This window comes from Anser anser, assembly GCF_964211835.1.
Source record: "Anser anser genome assembly, contig: HAP1_SCAFFOLD_524, whole genome shotgun sequence".
NCBI classification, from domain to species: Eukaryota; Metazoa; Chordata; class Aves; order Anseriformes; family Anatidae; genus Anser; species Anser anser.
The window spans coordinates 1-13960 of NW_028154090.1; the positions used below are offsets into that span (position 1 = coordinate 1).

The 13960-nt window shown below is 68.2% G+C and overlaps 2 protein-coding genes across 2 annotated transcripts; both read right to left on the reverse strand.

Annotated features, from left to right (window-relative positions):
• Positions 1–4: 4 nt before the first annotated feature.
• Positions 5–9038, reverse strand: CADM4 (cell adhesion molecule 4; the record flags this gene model as incomplete). The annotated part of the gene is made up of 9 exons (XM_083853148.1): positions 8884–9038; positions 8538–8622; positions 7471–7580; positions 5514–5660; positions 3159–3311; positions 2812–2946; positions 828–989; positions 145–235; positions 5–35 (listed from the first exon to the last, which is right to left on the reverse strand). Coding segments are annotated over exons 3-9 (783 nt in total), but the record flags the coding sequence as incomplete, so codon positions are not given.
• Positions 9039–11535: 2497 nt separating this feature from the next.
• Positions 11536–13858, reverse strand: RPS19 (ribosomal protein S19). Its single transcript, XM_083853145.1, has 6 exons — positions 13773–13858; positions 13476–13546; positions 13302–13402; positions 11848–12031; positions 11697–11751; positions 11536–11596 (listed from the first exon to the last, which is right to left on the reverse strand). The coding sequence occupies exons 2-6, from the start codon at positions 13544–13546 to the stop codon at positions 11570–11572; spliced, it is 438 nt and encodes a 145-aa protein (XP_083709271.1). The 5' UTR covers positions 13773–13858; the 3' UTR covers positions 11536–11569.
• Positions 13859–13960: the final 102 nt, after the last annotated feature.

Below are 13960 nucleotides of genomic sequence, written 5' to 3' on the forward strand. Positions count from 1 at the left end.
ACTCGTTGCCCCGGCTCCAGGCGATGTCGGTGGGGCTGCCGGCGGCATGGGGGGGGTGAGGGGGTCACGGGGGGGGGGACTCGGGGGCGGGGGGCGCCCCCCGAGTCGTGTTTGTCCCCCCCCCCGAGCCCCCCCGGCACTCACAGCGGGTTGCCGTTGACGGCGCAGGTGAGCACCAGGGTGTCACCCTCCCGCAGGACGCTCTGCGACGGGTGGATGCGCGCCGTGGGGGCGTCTGGGGGGGGGGCGGGGAGGTGTTATCCCCCCCCCCCATGGGGGGATGGCAACCCTCTGGGGGGGGTCGGCACACCCCCAGGGGGACGGTGCCCCCCCCCCCCCCCCCCAGCCCAGCACGGCACCAGCACCATGTCCCTGCTGTCCCCCCATTCCCATGTCCCCCCCAAATTTCTGTGTGTCCCCCCCCATTCTCATGACCCCCCCATCCCCGTGTCCCCCCCATGTCCCCATGACCCCCCCCATGTCCCCATGACCCCCCCATTCTCCCCCATAACCCCCCATCCGCTTTGTCTCCCCCATATCCCCCCATTCCCCTTTTCCCTCCCATTCCCCTTTGGCCCCCCAAGTCCCCCCATGTCCCCACGTCCCCCCCCGTGTCCCACGACCCCCCGTGTCCCCACGACCCCCCCATTCCCCCCTTATCCCCCCATTCCCCCATATCCCCCCCATTTCCCCCCCATTTCCCCCATTCCCTCTCCATCCCCATGGCCCCCCCACTCCCCCTTATCCCCCCACGTCCCCCCTGCCCCCCTGCCCCCCCCACCCCCCCCACGTCCCCCCGCCCCCCCCCGCGCCCCCCCCCGGCTCACACTGGACGTCCAGCATGTACTGGGTCTGGCGGCGCTGGCCGCGCAGGGCGGGGTGCGTGGCCTCGCAGGTGACGACGGCGCCGTGGTCGCGGCGCTCGACGCGCAGGCGCAGCACCGAGCGCTGCCGGAACACCTTCCCCCGCTGCTCCCGGCTGCTCGAGCCTGCGGCACCGGGCGCGGCGGTCACCGGGGCGCCACCCGGCGGCCCCGGGGGGGGCCCCGAGGGGGCCCCGAGGTGCCGGTGACGGAAGGGACACCCCCACACACACCCCGGCTTCGTCCCCGCGACGGCCCCGCGGCCCCGTCCCCGGCAGGGCGCCTGTGACCCCGCAGCGGCCCCGCGGCCCCGTCCCCGGCAGGGCGCCTGTGACCCCGCAGCGTCCCCGCGGCCCCATCCCCGCGGCCCCATCCCCAGCAGGGTCCCCAGGTCCCCGTCCCATGTCCCCCTCCCCCCAGGCTTCTTGTCACCCCACCAGGGTCCCCATGTCCCCGTCCCCATGTCCCCATCCCTGCCAGGGTCCCTGTGACCCCTACCAGGGTCCCAATGTCCCCATCCCCGTCCCCAGCAGGGTCCCCATGTCCCTGTCCCCATGTCCCCATCCCTGCCAAGTCCCAACGTCCCCATCCCCATCCCCACCAGGGTCCCCATGTCCCCCTCCCCACGTCTCCACCCCCCAAGGCTTCCTGCGACCCCACAGGGTCCCCATGTCCCTGTCCCCACGTCCCCATGCCCCCAAGGCTCCCTGTGACCTCAGCAGGGTCCCCATGTCCCCGTCCCCATGTCCCCGTCCCCCCGAGGCTCCCTGTGACCCCTACCAGGGTCCCAATGTCCCCATCCCCATCCCTAGCAGGGTCCCCATGTCCCTGTCCCCATGTCCCCATCCCTGCCAAGGTCCCAATGTCCCCATCCCCACCAGCGTCCCCGTGACCCTGTCCCCATCCCCACCCTCAGCAGGCTCCCTGTGACCCCACAGGGTCCCCATGTCCCCATCCCCATGTCCCCGTCCCCCCGAGGCTCCCTGTGACCCCTACCAGGGTCCCAATGTCCCCATCCCCGTCCCCAGCAGGGTCCCCATGTCCCCGTCCCCATGTCCCCATCCCTGCCAAGGTCCCAACGTCCCCATCCCCATCCCCACCAGGGTCCCCATGTCCCCCTCCCCACATCTCCACCCCCCCAAGGCTTCCTGCGACCCCACAGGGTCCCCATGTCCCCGTCCCCATGTCCCCATCCCCGCCAGGCTCCCCGTCACCCCAACAGGGTCCCCACGTCCTCGTTCCCCTGTCCCCAACCCTCCCAGGGCCCCCATGTCCCTGTCCCCATCCCCACAACGTCCCCATCCCCACCCCCAGCAGGCTCCCCGTGACCCCACAGGGTCCCCATGTCCCCGTCCCCATGTCCCCATGCCCCCAAGGCTCCCTGTGACCCCACCAGGGTCCCCATGTCCCCGTCCCCATGTCCCCATGCCCCCAAGGCTCCCTGTGACCCCACCAGGGTCCCAATGTCCCCATCCCCGTCCCCAGCAGGGTCCCCATGTCCCCATCCCCATGTCCCTGTCCCCATGTCCCCATCCCTGCCAAGGTCCCAATGTCCCCATCCCCACCAGCGTCCCCGTGACCCTGTCCCCATGTCCCCGTCCCCACGTCCCCATGCCCCCAAGGCTCCCTGTGACCCCACCAGGGTCCCAATGTCCCCGTCCCCATGTCCCTGTCCCCCCAAGGCTCCCTGTGACCCCAGCAGGGTCCCCACGTCCCCGTCCCCATCCCCACAACGTCCCCATGTCCCCGTCCCCACCCCCAGCAGGCTCCCCGTGACCCCACAGGGTCCCCACGTCCCCGTGTCCCCGTCCCCGTGTCCCCAAGGCTCCCCGTGACCCCACAGGGTCCCCACGTCCCCGTGTCCCCGTCCCCGTGTCCCCAAGGCTCCCCGTGACCCCACAGGGTCCCCACGCCCCCGTCCCCCCCCCCCGCCGCGTCCCCGTGTCACCTTTGAGCTCGCGCCGGTCGCGGTACCAGCGCAGGGTGGCGGGGGGCCGGGAGCGGGGCACGACACAGCTCAGCTCCACCTCGCCGCCCTCCACCGCCGGCTCCGTCACCTCCACCACCGGCGTGTCGGGGGGCACTGCGGGGGGGCAGGGGGGCGTCAGCGGCCCCAAACATCCCCAAACGGCCCCAAACGGCGGCCCCAAGGCGGGCAGCGCCGCGCTTCGTGGGGCAGGGCACGGAGAAACCGCCGCCATCCCCGCGTAACGGTCCCGGCCCCGGTCCCAACCCCGTTCCCGACCCCATCCCGTTCCCGGCCCCGTCCCCGCGTCCCCGTCCGCGCGTCCCCACCCAGCACGGTGAGGGTGGCGATCTGGTGGTGGGTGTCCTCGGTGTAGAGCTGGCAGAAGTAGCCGCCCTCGTCGTCCAGGCGGGCGCGGGCGAGCTGGATGCGGAGCTGCCGCTGCGTGAACTCGGCCAGCTGGAACCGCTCGTCCTTCAGCGCTGCGACAGCCCCGCTCACACCGCGGCACGGCCACCCCGCGGCCACCCCGGCCACCCCGCGGCCACCGCGGCCACCCCGCGGCCACCCCGGTCACCCCACGCTCGCCCCGGGGACCACCCCGTAACGTCCCGCCAACACCCCAGGGACCCCACGGCCACCCCAGGGACCTTACAACCACCCCGGGGACCCCCCAACCACCCCAGGGACCCCACAACCACCCCACAACCACAGCCGGGAGCTCACAACCACTCCACAACCACCCCGGGGACCATTTGACCACCCCAGGGACCCCTCGACCACCCCACGACCACCCCAGGGACCCCAAAACCACCCCAGGGACCCCACAACCACCCCACAACCACAGCCGGGAGCTCACGACCACCCCACGACCACCCCGGGGACCCCAAAACCACCCCAGGGACCCCTCGACCACCTCACGACCACCCCGGGGACCCCAAAACCACCCCCACGAACCCCACAACAATCCCCCAACCACCCCAGGGACCCCCCAACCACCCCAGGGACCCCACAACCACCCCAGGGACCCCACAACCACCCCACAACCACAGCCGGGAGCTCACAACCACCCCACGACCACCCCGGGGACCCCTTGACCACCCCAGGGACCCCTCGACCACCCCACGACCACCCCGGGGACCCCAAAACCACCCCCATGGACCCCACAACCATCCCACAACCACCCCAGGGACCCTCCAACCACCCCCCAACCAACCCAGGAACCCCACGGCTACCCCACGACCACCCCAGGAACCCCAAAACCACCCCCAGGACCCCACGACCACCCCAGGGCCACCCCAGGGACCCCACAGCCATCCCACACACACCCCAGGGACCCCACAAGCACCCCAGGGACCCCCCGACCACCCCAGGGACCCCACAAGCAACCCACAAGCACCCCAGGGACCCCCCGACCACCCCAGGGCCACTGCAGGGACCCCCCGACCACCCCAGTTACCCCACGACCACCCCAGGGACCCCACAAGCACCCCAGGGTCCCCCTAAATCACCCCAGGGACCCCACGGCCACACCACGACCACCCCAGTTACCCCACGACCACCCCAGGGACCCCACAAGCACCCCAGGGTCCCCCTAAATCACCCCAGGGACCCCACGGCCACACCACTACCACCCCAGGGTCCCCACAAGCACCCCAGGAACCTCACAAGCACCCCAGGGACCCCATAAATCACCCCAGGGACCCCACAGCCACACCATGACCACCCCAAGGACCCCAAAACCACCCCCAGGCACCCCAAAAGCACCCCTAGGGACCGCCCCGTGGACTCCACGACCACCCCAGGGACCCCACAAGCACCCCAGGGCCCCCATAAATCACCCCAGGGACCCCACGGCCATGCCACGAACACCCCAGGGCCCCCACAAACACCCCCAGGGCCCCCATAAATCACCCCAGGGACCCCACGGCCACACCACGACCACCCCAGGGTCCCCACAAGCATCCCAGGGACCCCATAAATCACCCCAGGGACCCCACGGCCACCCCACAAACACCCCAGGGACCCCCCGACCACCCCAGGGCCACTGCAGGGACCCCCCAAGCACCCCAGTTACCCCACGACCACCCCAGGGACCCCACAAGCACCCCAGGTCCCCCCTAAATCACCCCAGGGACCCCACGGCCACACCACTACCACCCCAGGGTCCCCACAAGCACCCCAGGGTCCCCCTAAATCACCCCAGGGACCCCACGGCCACACCACGAACACCCCAGGGTCCCCACAAGCACCCCAGGAACCTCACAAGCACCCCAGGGACCCCAAAACCACCCCCAGGACCCCACGACCACCCCAGGGACCCCACAAGCAACCCCCAAGCACCCCAGGGACCCCCCGACCACCCCAGGGCCACTGCAGGGACCCCCCAAGCACCCCAGTTACCCCACGACCACCCCAGGGACCCCACAAGCACCCCAGGGACCCCCTAAATCACCCCAGGGACCCCACGGCCACACCACGACCACCCCAGGGACCCCAGAAGCACCCCAGGGACCCCAAAACCACCCCCAGGCACCCCAAAAGCACCCCTAGGGACCGCCCCATGGACTCCACGACCACCCCAACTCCAAACCCACCCCCCGCCCTTCCCCCATATCCCCCCCCCACCCCCCGCCGGGTGTCCCCACGCCGCGGCGCCCCCCCCCCGGTGCCCCCCCGCTCACCGCGGGTGCCGTTGAAGAAGAGGGTCTGGCGCGCGGGGTTCTGGATGACGACGATGGAGCCGTCGTAGTGGTGCAGGCGGCAGGTGATCTCCGCCGTGCTGCCCTCCAGCACCGTCACGTTCTCCGCCTGCACCTCCTGCGCCCGCCCTGGGGACGCGGCCGCGGTGACACCGGGACGGGGACACCGGGACGGGGACACCGGGGACGCCGCTGGTGGCCGCAAGTGGGGCCGGCAGCGGGCCAGGAGGACGGGGACAGGTTGGGGACGCGAAGGGGGGGGGGGGGGGGCGCAGGGACAGCCACCGGGGGGGTTAACGGGGCCGGGGTCAGAGGGCACGGCGACGGAGCCACCGCTCCCGGTGCCGCCACCACCACCACGGCGCCGCGGTTCCGCTGTGTCAGCGCAATCGCCCCCCACGTCCCCCCCCCGTGTCCCCCCCCCCCCCTTTTTTTTTTTTTTTGAGGGTCGCCACGGCGACCGCGGCGCCACCGCCACCGCCAAGGTCGTCACCGCGCCAAGGTCACCGCGGCCGGGCCGGGGCTCAGGGGGACCCCGGGGCCGGCGGCGCCCACGGAGGAGCGGCGGGGACAAAGGGACGCTTTGTTCCCCCCCCCCCCCCCCAACAGCGTCCCCAATGTGTCCCCCCCCCTCCCCGGCATGGGGTGGGGGGCACGCGGGGACCGGCGGGTGGCCCCCGGGGGGGTTGGTGGCGGGGAGGGGACGCGGCCGCGGTGGCGTGGGGACAATCGGCTCTTTCTGCCGGGGACGGGGACGGGCCGGTGGCGCCTGGCACCTCGGGCGGGACGGGGGCAGCGGTGGCACCGCGTCCCCGAGGCCACCGCGTCCCCAAGGCCACGGTGTCCCCAAGGCCACGATGTCCCCAAGGCCACGGCGTCCCCAAAGGCCACGGCGTCCCCGAAATTGTGGCGTCCCCACCGCGGTGACACCCGAAGGCCGAAGGAGGGTGGCAGGAGGTGGCCGGGAGCGGCGACGGCGGCCACGAGGGTGCCGGGACGGCGGCGCGCGGGGGACGGTGGCAGGAGGGTGTGGGGACGGCGGGGGGGGGGACCAGAGGGGATGGGGGGGGCACCGGAGGGGACAAGAGGGGGGGGGACTCGTGGGGACACCGCGGGGACGACCGAGGGCACGGGGACACCCGGCGGAGGCGCGGGCCTGGGGACGCCGGGGGACACCCGGGGCCGGGGGGGGGTCAGCGGCGGCCGTGCCCCCTCCGGGGGGGAGGTCGGGGGGTGGCACCCGCGTGCGTGTCCCCCCCCTCCCCGTGTCCCACTGCCCCTGCCGCAGCCAGGCCGGGAGGGGTGGAACAAAGCTGAGGGGACTGATGGGGATGGGGGGGTGAAAGGGAGGGGGGGGTGAAAGGGATGGGGGGGGTAAAAGGGATGGGGGGGGTAAAAGGGATGGGGGGGGGTAAAAGGGAGGGGGGGGGATGAGGACAAGGGGGGGGACATCAGCAGGGATGGGGGGCGCCGGGGGGGCTGCAAAACGCCATCTTCCCCTTCCCTGCTCGGGGAGAGGAGGGGGGGGGGCACGGGGAATTGGGACCCGGGGGGAGGGGGAGCCCCCCCCCAATTTTGGGGAGGGGGTGGTGAGCAGCCCCCCCGATTTGGGGAGGGGGTGATGGGGAGCCCCCCCCCGGCTCGGGCTCTGTGCTGGGGGGGGGGGGGGGCTCGCGGGGGGAGGCTGCGGATGCGCGGCGGAGGCAGCTGCTGCCGGCGCCTCGGGACTTGGGGGGGGGGGGACACCGGGGGACCCAGCGGGCTCGGGGGGGCCCCCCCGGGAGGGTGAGGAGGGGCTGGGGGCCGGGGGGGGGCTCCCCAAGCCGTGTGCCCCCCCCCACACCCCGTAGGGGTGCAACGCGGAGCGCTGCGGAGCAGGTGGATGCGGAGGGAAGGAGGTGGGGGGGGGGACACCGGGGGGGGGCCGCATCCTGCCTACCTTCGCCCGCCGCCCAGAGCAGGAGGAGGCCGGCGAGCAGCGGCGGGCCGCGGGGGGGCTTCATGGTGGCTGCCGCGTCCCTCTGCCGCTCCCCACCTGGCAGCGGGCTGCTGGGGGGATAATGTATGCTAATGAGATGCAAGAGGCCGGGCCAATGGGCGCGGAGGAGGAGCCGGCACCGCCGGGGGAGGCCGCTGTTTACAGTCCCATGCGGGTGCAGGGGGGCTGGGAGCCTCCCCCAAGGGTCCCCGGGGGTCCCACGTTAACCCCCCCCCCCCCCCGGGGGAGGGGACCCAGCCCTGGGACCTCCAATTGGGGGGGGGGGGTCTGGGCCTGGCGCCCCCCAGCTTGGGGGGGGGACACGGGGGCGGCAGCCCCCCCCCCGAGAGGTCGGGGACCCCAAAAAGGGACTGGAGTGCACCAAGAAGGGGGGGGCGGAGGGCTCTGAGCCCCCCCCCCCCCCTTTTGGGAACGCAGCCCCCCCCCGGGACGAGAGCCCCGCGCCCCGAGCTGGGATGGGGGCAGCCAAAAGCAGCGCTGAGCACCCCGAGGTGGGACGGGGAGCACCCAGAGTGCGCCTCCCCCCCCCCCAAAAAAAATAAATCACAGCCTCCCCCCTTAAATCACAGCCCCCCCCCCCACTTGGGGGGCCAGCGGGGTCCCCCCCACGTCCCCGCTGTCCCCCCGGCGAGGGCAGCGGGGTTTCTATGGCAGCCCTCGCCCCCGGCAGCACCGAACAAAGCGGCGACTCAGCGCGAACAGCGCGGCCTTTCTGCGCCGCCCGGCTCCGGGGGGGGCCGCGGGGGGGGCCGGCGCGGCGTTTCGGGGCCGTTCGTCGCCGTTTCGGGGGCCGTTCGTCGCCGTTTCGGCCCCCCGCGGCCGCTCGGGGGCTCGTCGGCACGCGGGGCACGTCCGGGCGCCGTCCCGGCGCGGGGAGGGGCGAGGCGAAGCTGCCCCCAAAAAAAAACCACCCTTTTTTTTTTTTTTGGCTGAAAGATTCGGGATCTGGCGGGCAGACCCGAAAACGGGCTAAAAAGCACGGAAACGGGGGGAAAAAGGGGACTTACGGCAGGAATCGGCGTCCCCACCGGCGGCGGGGATGGGGGCGAACGCACAGCGACGTCCTCGGCGGGTTGCGGGGAGCCCCTGCAGCTGGGAGAAATGGTAGAAAAAAAGAGGGTTTGGGGTTTTTGTTTTTTTTTTTGACGTTAGGGACGCTCTGAACGCCCCGTTGAGGGGGCTGGGCTGCCCCAAGGCGCCCCAGAGCGGCGAGGCGGCGACCCCGTCCCGCGGGGTTTCACTGTGGGGGACCCCGGCTGCACCCCCGCCTGGAAATCGCGGCGTGCAGGGGCGAGACTTGGCCAAGAGCCCAAAGCGCTGCCCAGTTTCCGCCTGTTTTGCCCCAAATCTCACCGCCACCCCCGCGGCGCGGCCGCCGAGCCCTCTGGTGGGATGGCGAGAGCGCGCGAGGGAAGCGCGGCCGCCTCGGGGCGAAACGCTGCGGCTGGCGGGCGGCACGAGGACGAGGACGGGGAGGAAGGCTTGGGGCACGCGGCAGGCGACGGGCTCCGGTCCTGGGGGTAATTAGCCTCGGTGATTAAAGAGAGGAGGCGATTTGCAGCCGCGCGTCCTGGCTGCTGTCGCCCTGCCGCGTCCTGGAGCCGAACGAGGAGGAGATGAGGAGCAGGAGCAGGAGCAGGAGCAGGAGCAGGAGCAGGAGCAGCAGGAGCAGGAGCAGGAGCAGCAGGAGCAGGAGCAGGAGCAGGAGCAGGAGCAGGAGCAGGAGCAGGAGCAGGAGCAGGAGCAGCAGCAGGAGCAGCAGCAGGAGCAGCAGCAGGAGGAGCAGGAGCAGGAGCAGGAGCAGGAGCGTGTCCTCTCTTCCGTACCTCTGATGGTTTGGGTTCCTCTGCCTCCACCCTGCAGCTGCGGGGGCCTCTCCCAGCAGGTAAGGAGCGGGTCTGGGGGGCTTGGAGAGCGTCAGGACGGGGAAAAGAGGACGGGGAGGGGAAAAGAGGACGGGGAAAGGGAGAGCCCCAGCCCCGAGGGCTCGGCCCCGCCTGGCACAGCAGGGGAACCGACCGGTCCTGCTGCGGCCCGCAGGCGCCGGCCCGCCCGGGTGACGCCTTCGGGGAGGCGAATGGAGGTGGTGAGGTGACGGGGACCGGCGCCGCGTTGCGACGGGGGCAAACGGCGGCCCCTCAGCGGCAAGAAGGGGCCCACGGGGGCGCGGGGCACGCAGGTGAGGAGCTGAGGGGGGCGATGAGGAAGGAGAAAGCAAAAATCCCTCATCCTCGTGAGCCTCGACTGCCTCAGGGAGGGCGCACAGAATCACAGAATATCCTGAGTTGGAAGGGACCCGCGAGGATCATCGAGACCCCACAGATTTTAGACCGTGTGACCAAGCGCACAGTCCGAACGCTTCTTAAACCCCGACAGGATTGGTGCCCGGGGCCTCACCGACGTGTTTCTCCACAGGGAGCGGGGGCCTCTCACCACGACCACGAGGAGAAGCAGCGCTGCACGAGGCCAGCCCGTGACAGGGGCTGAAGCACCCGATGGGAGACGCCGACAGCGGCCAGGACGAACCCCCCCGAGGCTCCTGGGGTGGCTGCGGGGCCGAGGCTGGGCCCTGAGCCCCCCGGGACCCCCGGCTCCCCCCGGTCCCGCCAAGGCACAAAATGGCGGCGCGGCCCCTTCTCCCTCAGCGCCTTTCCCGCCCTCGGCGCGGCCCCGCCCCCTTTCCCGCCTCTCAACCAATCAGCGGCCGCGAGCGGCGCGTGCCGCCGAGGGGCGCGACGACCGTTAAACGGCTGCCTGAGCCCAGGCGGGTCGCCGAGGGGCTTTTTCTGAGGTAAAATTTGGAGAAAAAAGGTTTTTTTTGACCCAGAACCCCTCTGTAGAGATGGGGGGGGGGGGAACCAAAATGCGCCCTGAAGTCGATTTGGGAGGAATTTTGTGGTGTATTCGGGGGTAAGGGGCTGCTGCAGCCCCCAGTCTCCTGAGGCTGTGCTGAGCCCCATTAAATTCCTGTTATATTCCCATTAAAATCCCGTTAAATTCCCGTTAAAGTCCCCCAGTATGAGAAGAAAAAATACCCCAAGGCAGGGGGCCCCTTCCCCCCATCCTTTCCCACATTCTGAGGGGTCTCTGAGAGGCTCCTCCTGCCCGGCTGGGTTAAAATCTTCCAATTTGACATCTTCAAGCAAAAAAAAAATTAACATTTCCCCCCCCCCTTCTTCTTCTCGCCTGCCCACTCTGGCATCGCCACGCAGGAGGGGCGGTTGTTGGAAGGCCACAAGAACCACGCTGGTTAAAAGAAAAACGAGCCTAAAAATACCTAAAAATACCCACTCCCCCCCTTCCCAAGAAGGAAAAAAGCCTTTTTTTTAAAAAAAATAAAAAATTCCCCAAATCAGCGCAGCTGACACAACAGCTGCTTCTCCCTTTCAGCCCCATCTCCGCTGTCATTCTTGCTTTGTTTTGTTGCAAAAGAAAATCTATAAATCGCTGCAAACGCTGCCATTTTCATGCCTCTTTCAGGATTCTTCCAACTCACTGAGGAATTTGCACCGAAAACGCCCATTTTCGCCCCGTTTCTCCAAGGGCTGAGCCCCTGCTCCCTCCCAGCCACACGCTTTCTCCCCCCAAGCCCTCTGGTTAGAACTAAAAAATGGTAATTTTGGGGGACCAAAGGGCATTTCTCCTGCTTTTTCCTCCAAAAAAAAGCAGTTTTTAGAGTCTGGTGAGGCCAGGCAGCGGCGTGACAGCGAGACAGACGCGGTCAGAGCCGATTTGGGTGTTTTTTCCCTTAATTTTTAAATAAAAATACCGATAAATCGGGGCTGTAGGGATTGGTAATGGTTGTGGGGCTGCACAGTGAGGCCAGGCACCGTTGGTGCAGCTCCGTGCCCCAAACCCAGGGGACGATTCCTCACTTTTCCCCCTCAGCACCGTTTTTTGGACAGAAATCCTCATTTTTCCCCCCAGAAAACCGCCCCCGACCCCCAAACCGCCCCGTTTCCCCCGTCCGCCCCAGCGTTCGGAAGGAGCACTCCGCACCCCGCGTTAACGAAGCCGGTTTTATTCCGCAGCGTCGCCCCTAGTGCTTCTTGCTGGCGGCCGCCACCTGGGGAAGGCAGAGAGACCCCCGTCAGCGTGAAAATCACCCTTAAAAAAAAAAAACAACACCAAAAACCCCTTAAATCGCCCCAAAACGGGGCACGCACCTGCCCAGCGATCCTGTCCAGATCCCGCTGCCCCTGCGGCGTCAGCTTTCGCCCGCTGGATGAAAAACCAAAAGAGCGTTGAGAAGAGAACGGAAACGGTGCAAGAAAGCGATGAAAACGGAACGATTTGCCCCAAAACGGGGCCGCTCACCCGTCCTGGTCCTTCTCCACCATCTTGAGCCCCTCGAGCGCCTGCAGCACGCGGCGGGCGACGCTCTTGGAGCCGCGGCTGAAGTGGCTGGGCATGACGCCGTTGCGCTGCCGCCCGCCGTAGATCTTGGTCATGGAGCCCACGCCGGCGCCGCCGCGCAGGTACAGGTGCCGGGCGGTGGAGGCTGCGGGGGGGGGGGAGGTTTTTTTGGGGGGAAAAGCGTGAGGTTTGGAGAAAAAAGGGCTGTGGGGTGAAGGGTTGGGGGTTCTGGGGGGCAGCTCAAGGGTTCTGGGGGGAAAAGTTGCTGTTTTGGGGGAAATATCTTCTGTTTTAGGGAAAGAAGCTCACGTTTTTTGGGGGTGGGACAAGGCTCCCATTCTTGGGGGAAAATCTTCTGGTTTGGGGAAAAAAATCCAGGCTTTGTGGGGGACGAGGTTCTCATTTTTGGGGGAAAATCCTCTGTTTTAGAGAAAATGCTTCCGGTTCTAAGGGGGGTGAAAGGCTCCTGGTTTTGGGGGAAAACCTTCTGTTTTGGGGAAAGAAGCCCTGGCTGTGTGGGGGATAAGGCTCCCGGTTTTGGGGGGAAAATCCTTTATTTTAGGCAAAAAGTTCCTGGTTCGGGGGAGAAAAGCTTCCAGTTTTTGGGGAAAAGGGCTCCCGGTTTTGGGGGGAAATAGCTCCTGTTCTTGGGGGAAAATCTTCTGTTTTGGGGAAAAAGAAATCCTGGTTTTGAGGGACAAGGCTCCCGGTTTTGGGGGAAAATCCTCTGTTTTAGGCAAAAAGCTCCCTTTTTAGGGGAGAAAAGCTTCCAGTTTTGGGGGTGGGGGGGAAGGCTTCCATTCTTGGGGGAAAGTTTTCTGTTTTAGGGGAAAAATTCCTGGCTTTGGAGGGACAAGGCTCCCAGTTTTGGGGGAAAATCCTCTGTTTTAGACAAAAAGTTCTTGCTTTTGGGGAGAAAAGCTTCCTGTTTTGGGGGGAAATCTTCTGTTTTGGGGAAAAAGGCTCCCGGTCTTAGGGGGTGAAAGGCTCCTATTTTTCAGGGGAAAATCTCCTCTTTTAGGGAAAAACTTCCTGGCCTTGTGGGGGATTAAGGCTCCTGGTTTTAAGGGAAAATCCTGTTTTAGTCAAAAAGCTCCTGGTTTTGGGGAGAAAGCTTCTGGTTTTGGGGGAAATCCTCCCGTTTTTTGGGGGAGGCTCCTGTTTTGGGGGAAAACCCTCCCGTTCTTGAAGAAAAAGCTCCCGGTTTGGGGAAAAATCCGCTATTTTGTGCAAAAAGCTCCTGGCTTTGCAGATAAAAGCTTCCGTTGTTTTGTGAGGGAAATCCTCATAGTCTGGGGGGAAAATTCCTCCCGTTCTTGGGGAGAAAATCCTCTGTTTTGGGCAAAAAGCTCCCGCTCTGGGGAAAAAAAATCTCCCGTTTTGGGGCAACCCCCCCCCTCCGTTCTGGCACTCACCGGCCCGCGTGTAGAACCAGTTCTCGTCATAGGGCGCCAGCTCCTTGTGCTTGGCCAGCTTCACCGTGTCCACCCACTCGGGCACCTTCAGCTTCCCCGACCTGCGGGCGGCGCCGTTACCGGGGGCTCTCCGGTACCCGCCGGTGCCCCCCCCCCCGTCCCCCCCGCACTCACTTCTTGAGGAAAGCCGCCAGGGCCCGCACGAACTCCTGCTGGTTCACGTCCTTCACCGTCACCCCGGGCATCTACCGGGACATTGAGGGGGTGGGGGGCCGGGGTCAGCCCCGCCGGGACCGGGACCCGAACCGGGAGCCCCCCCCCCCGTGCCCTCCGCGGCCCCTCAGGTCCCGAGCCCGGCCCCGGCCCCGAGCCCGCCCCCCGGTGCCGGTCCCGCTCCCCGCCCCCCAGCCCCGGTTCCCCCCCCCCCCCCCCGGTCCCGGTCCCGGTCCCGGTCCCGGTCCCGGTCCCGACCTCGCTGCTCCGTGCGCGCGCGGCGGGGCAGGAAGAGGAGGGAGCGCGGGGCCGCCCGGGGCAAGGCGCAGGGCCCGAGTCTCGCGACACCTTCCCCGCCAATCCCCCTCCGCGAGATTTCGCCCGGCCAATAGGCGCGCCGAGGGGGCGGGGCTCCGCTTCCCCCCCCCCCCCCCTCCAGGTAATGG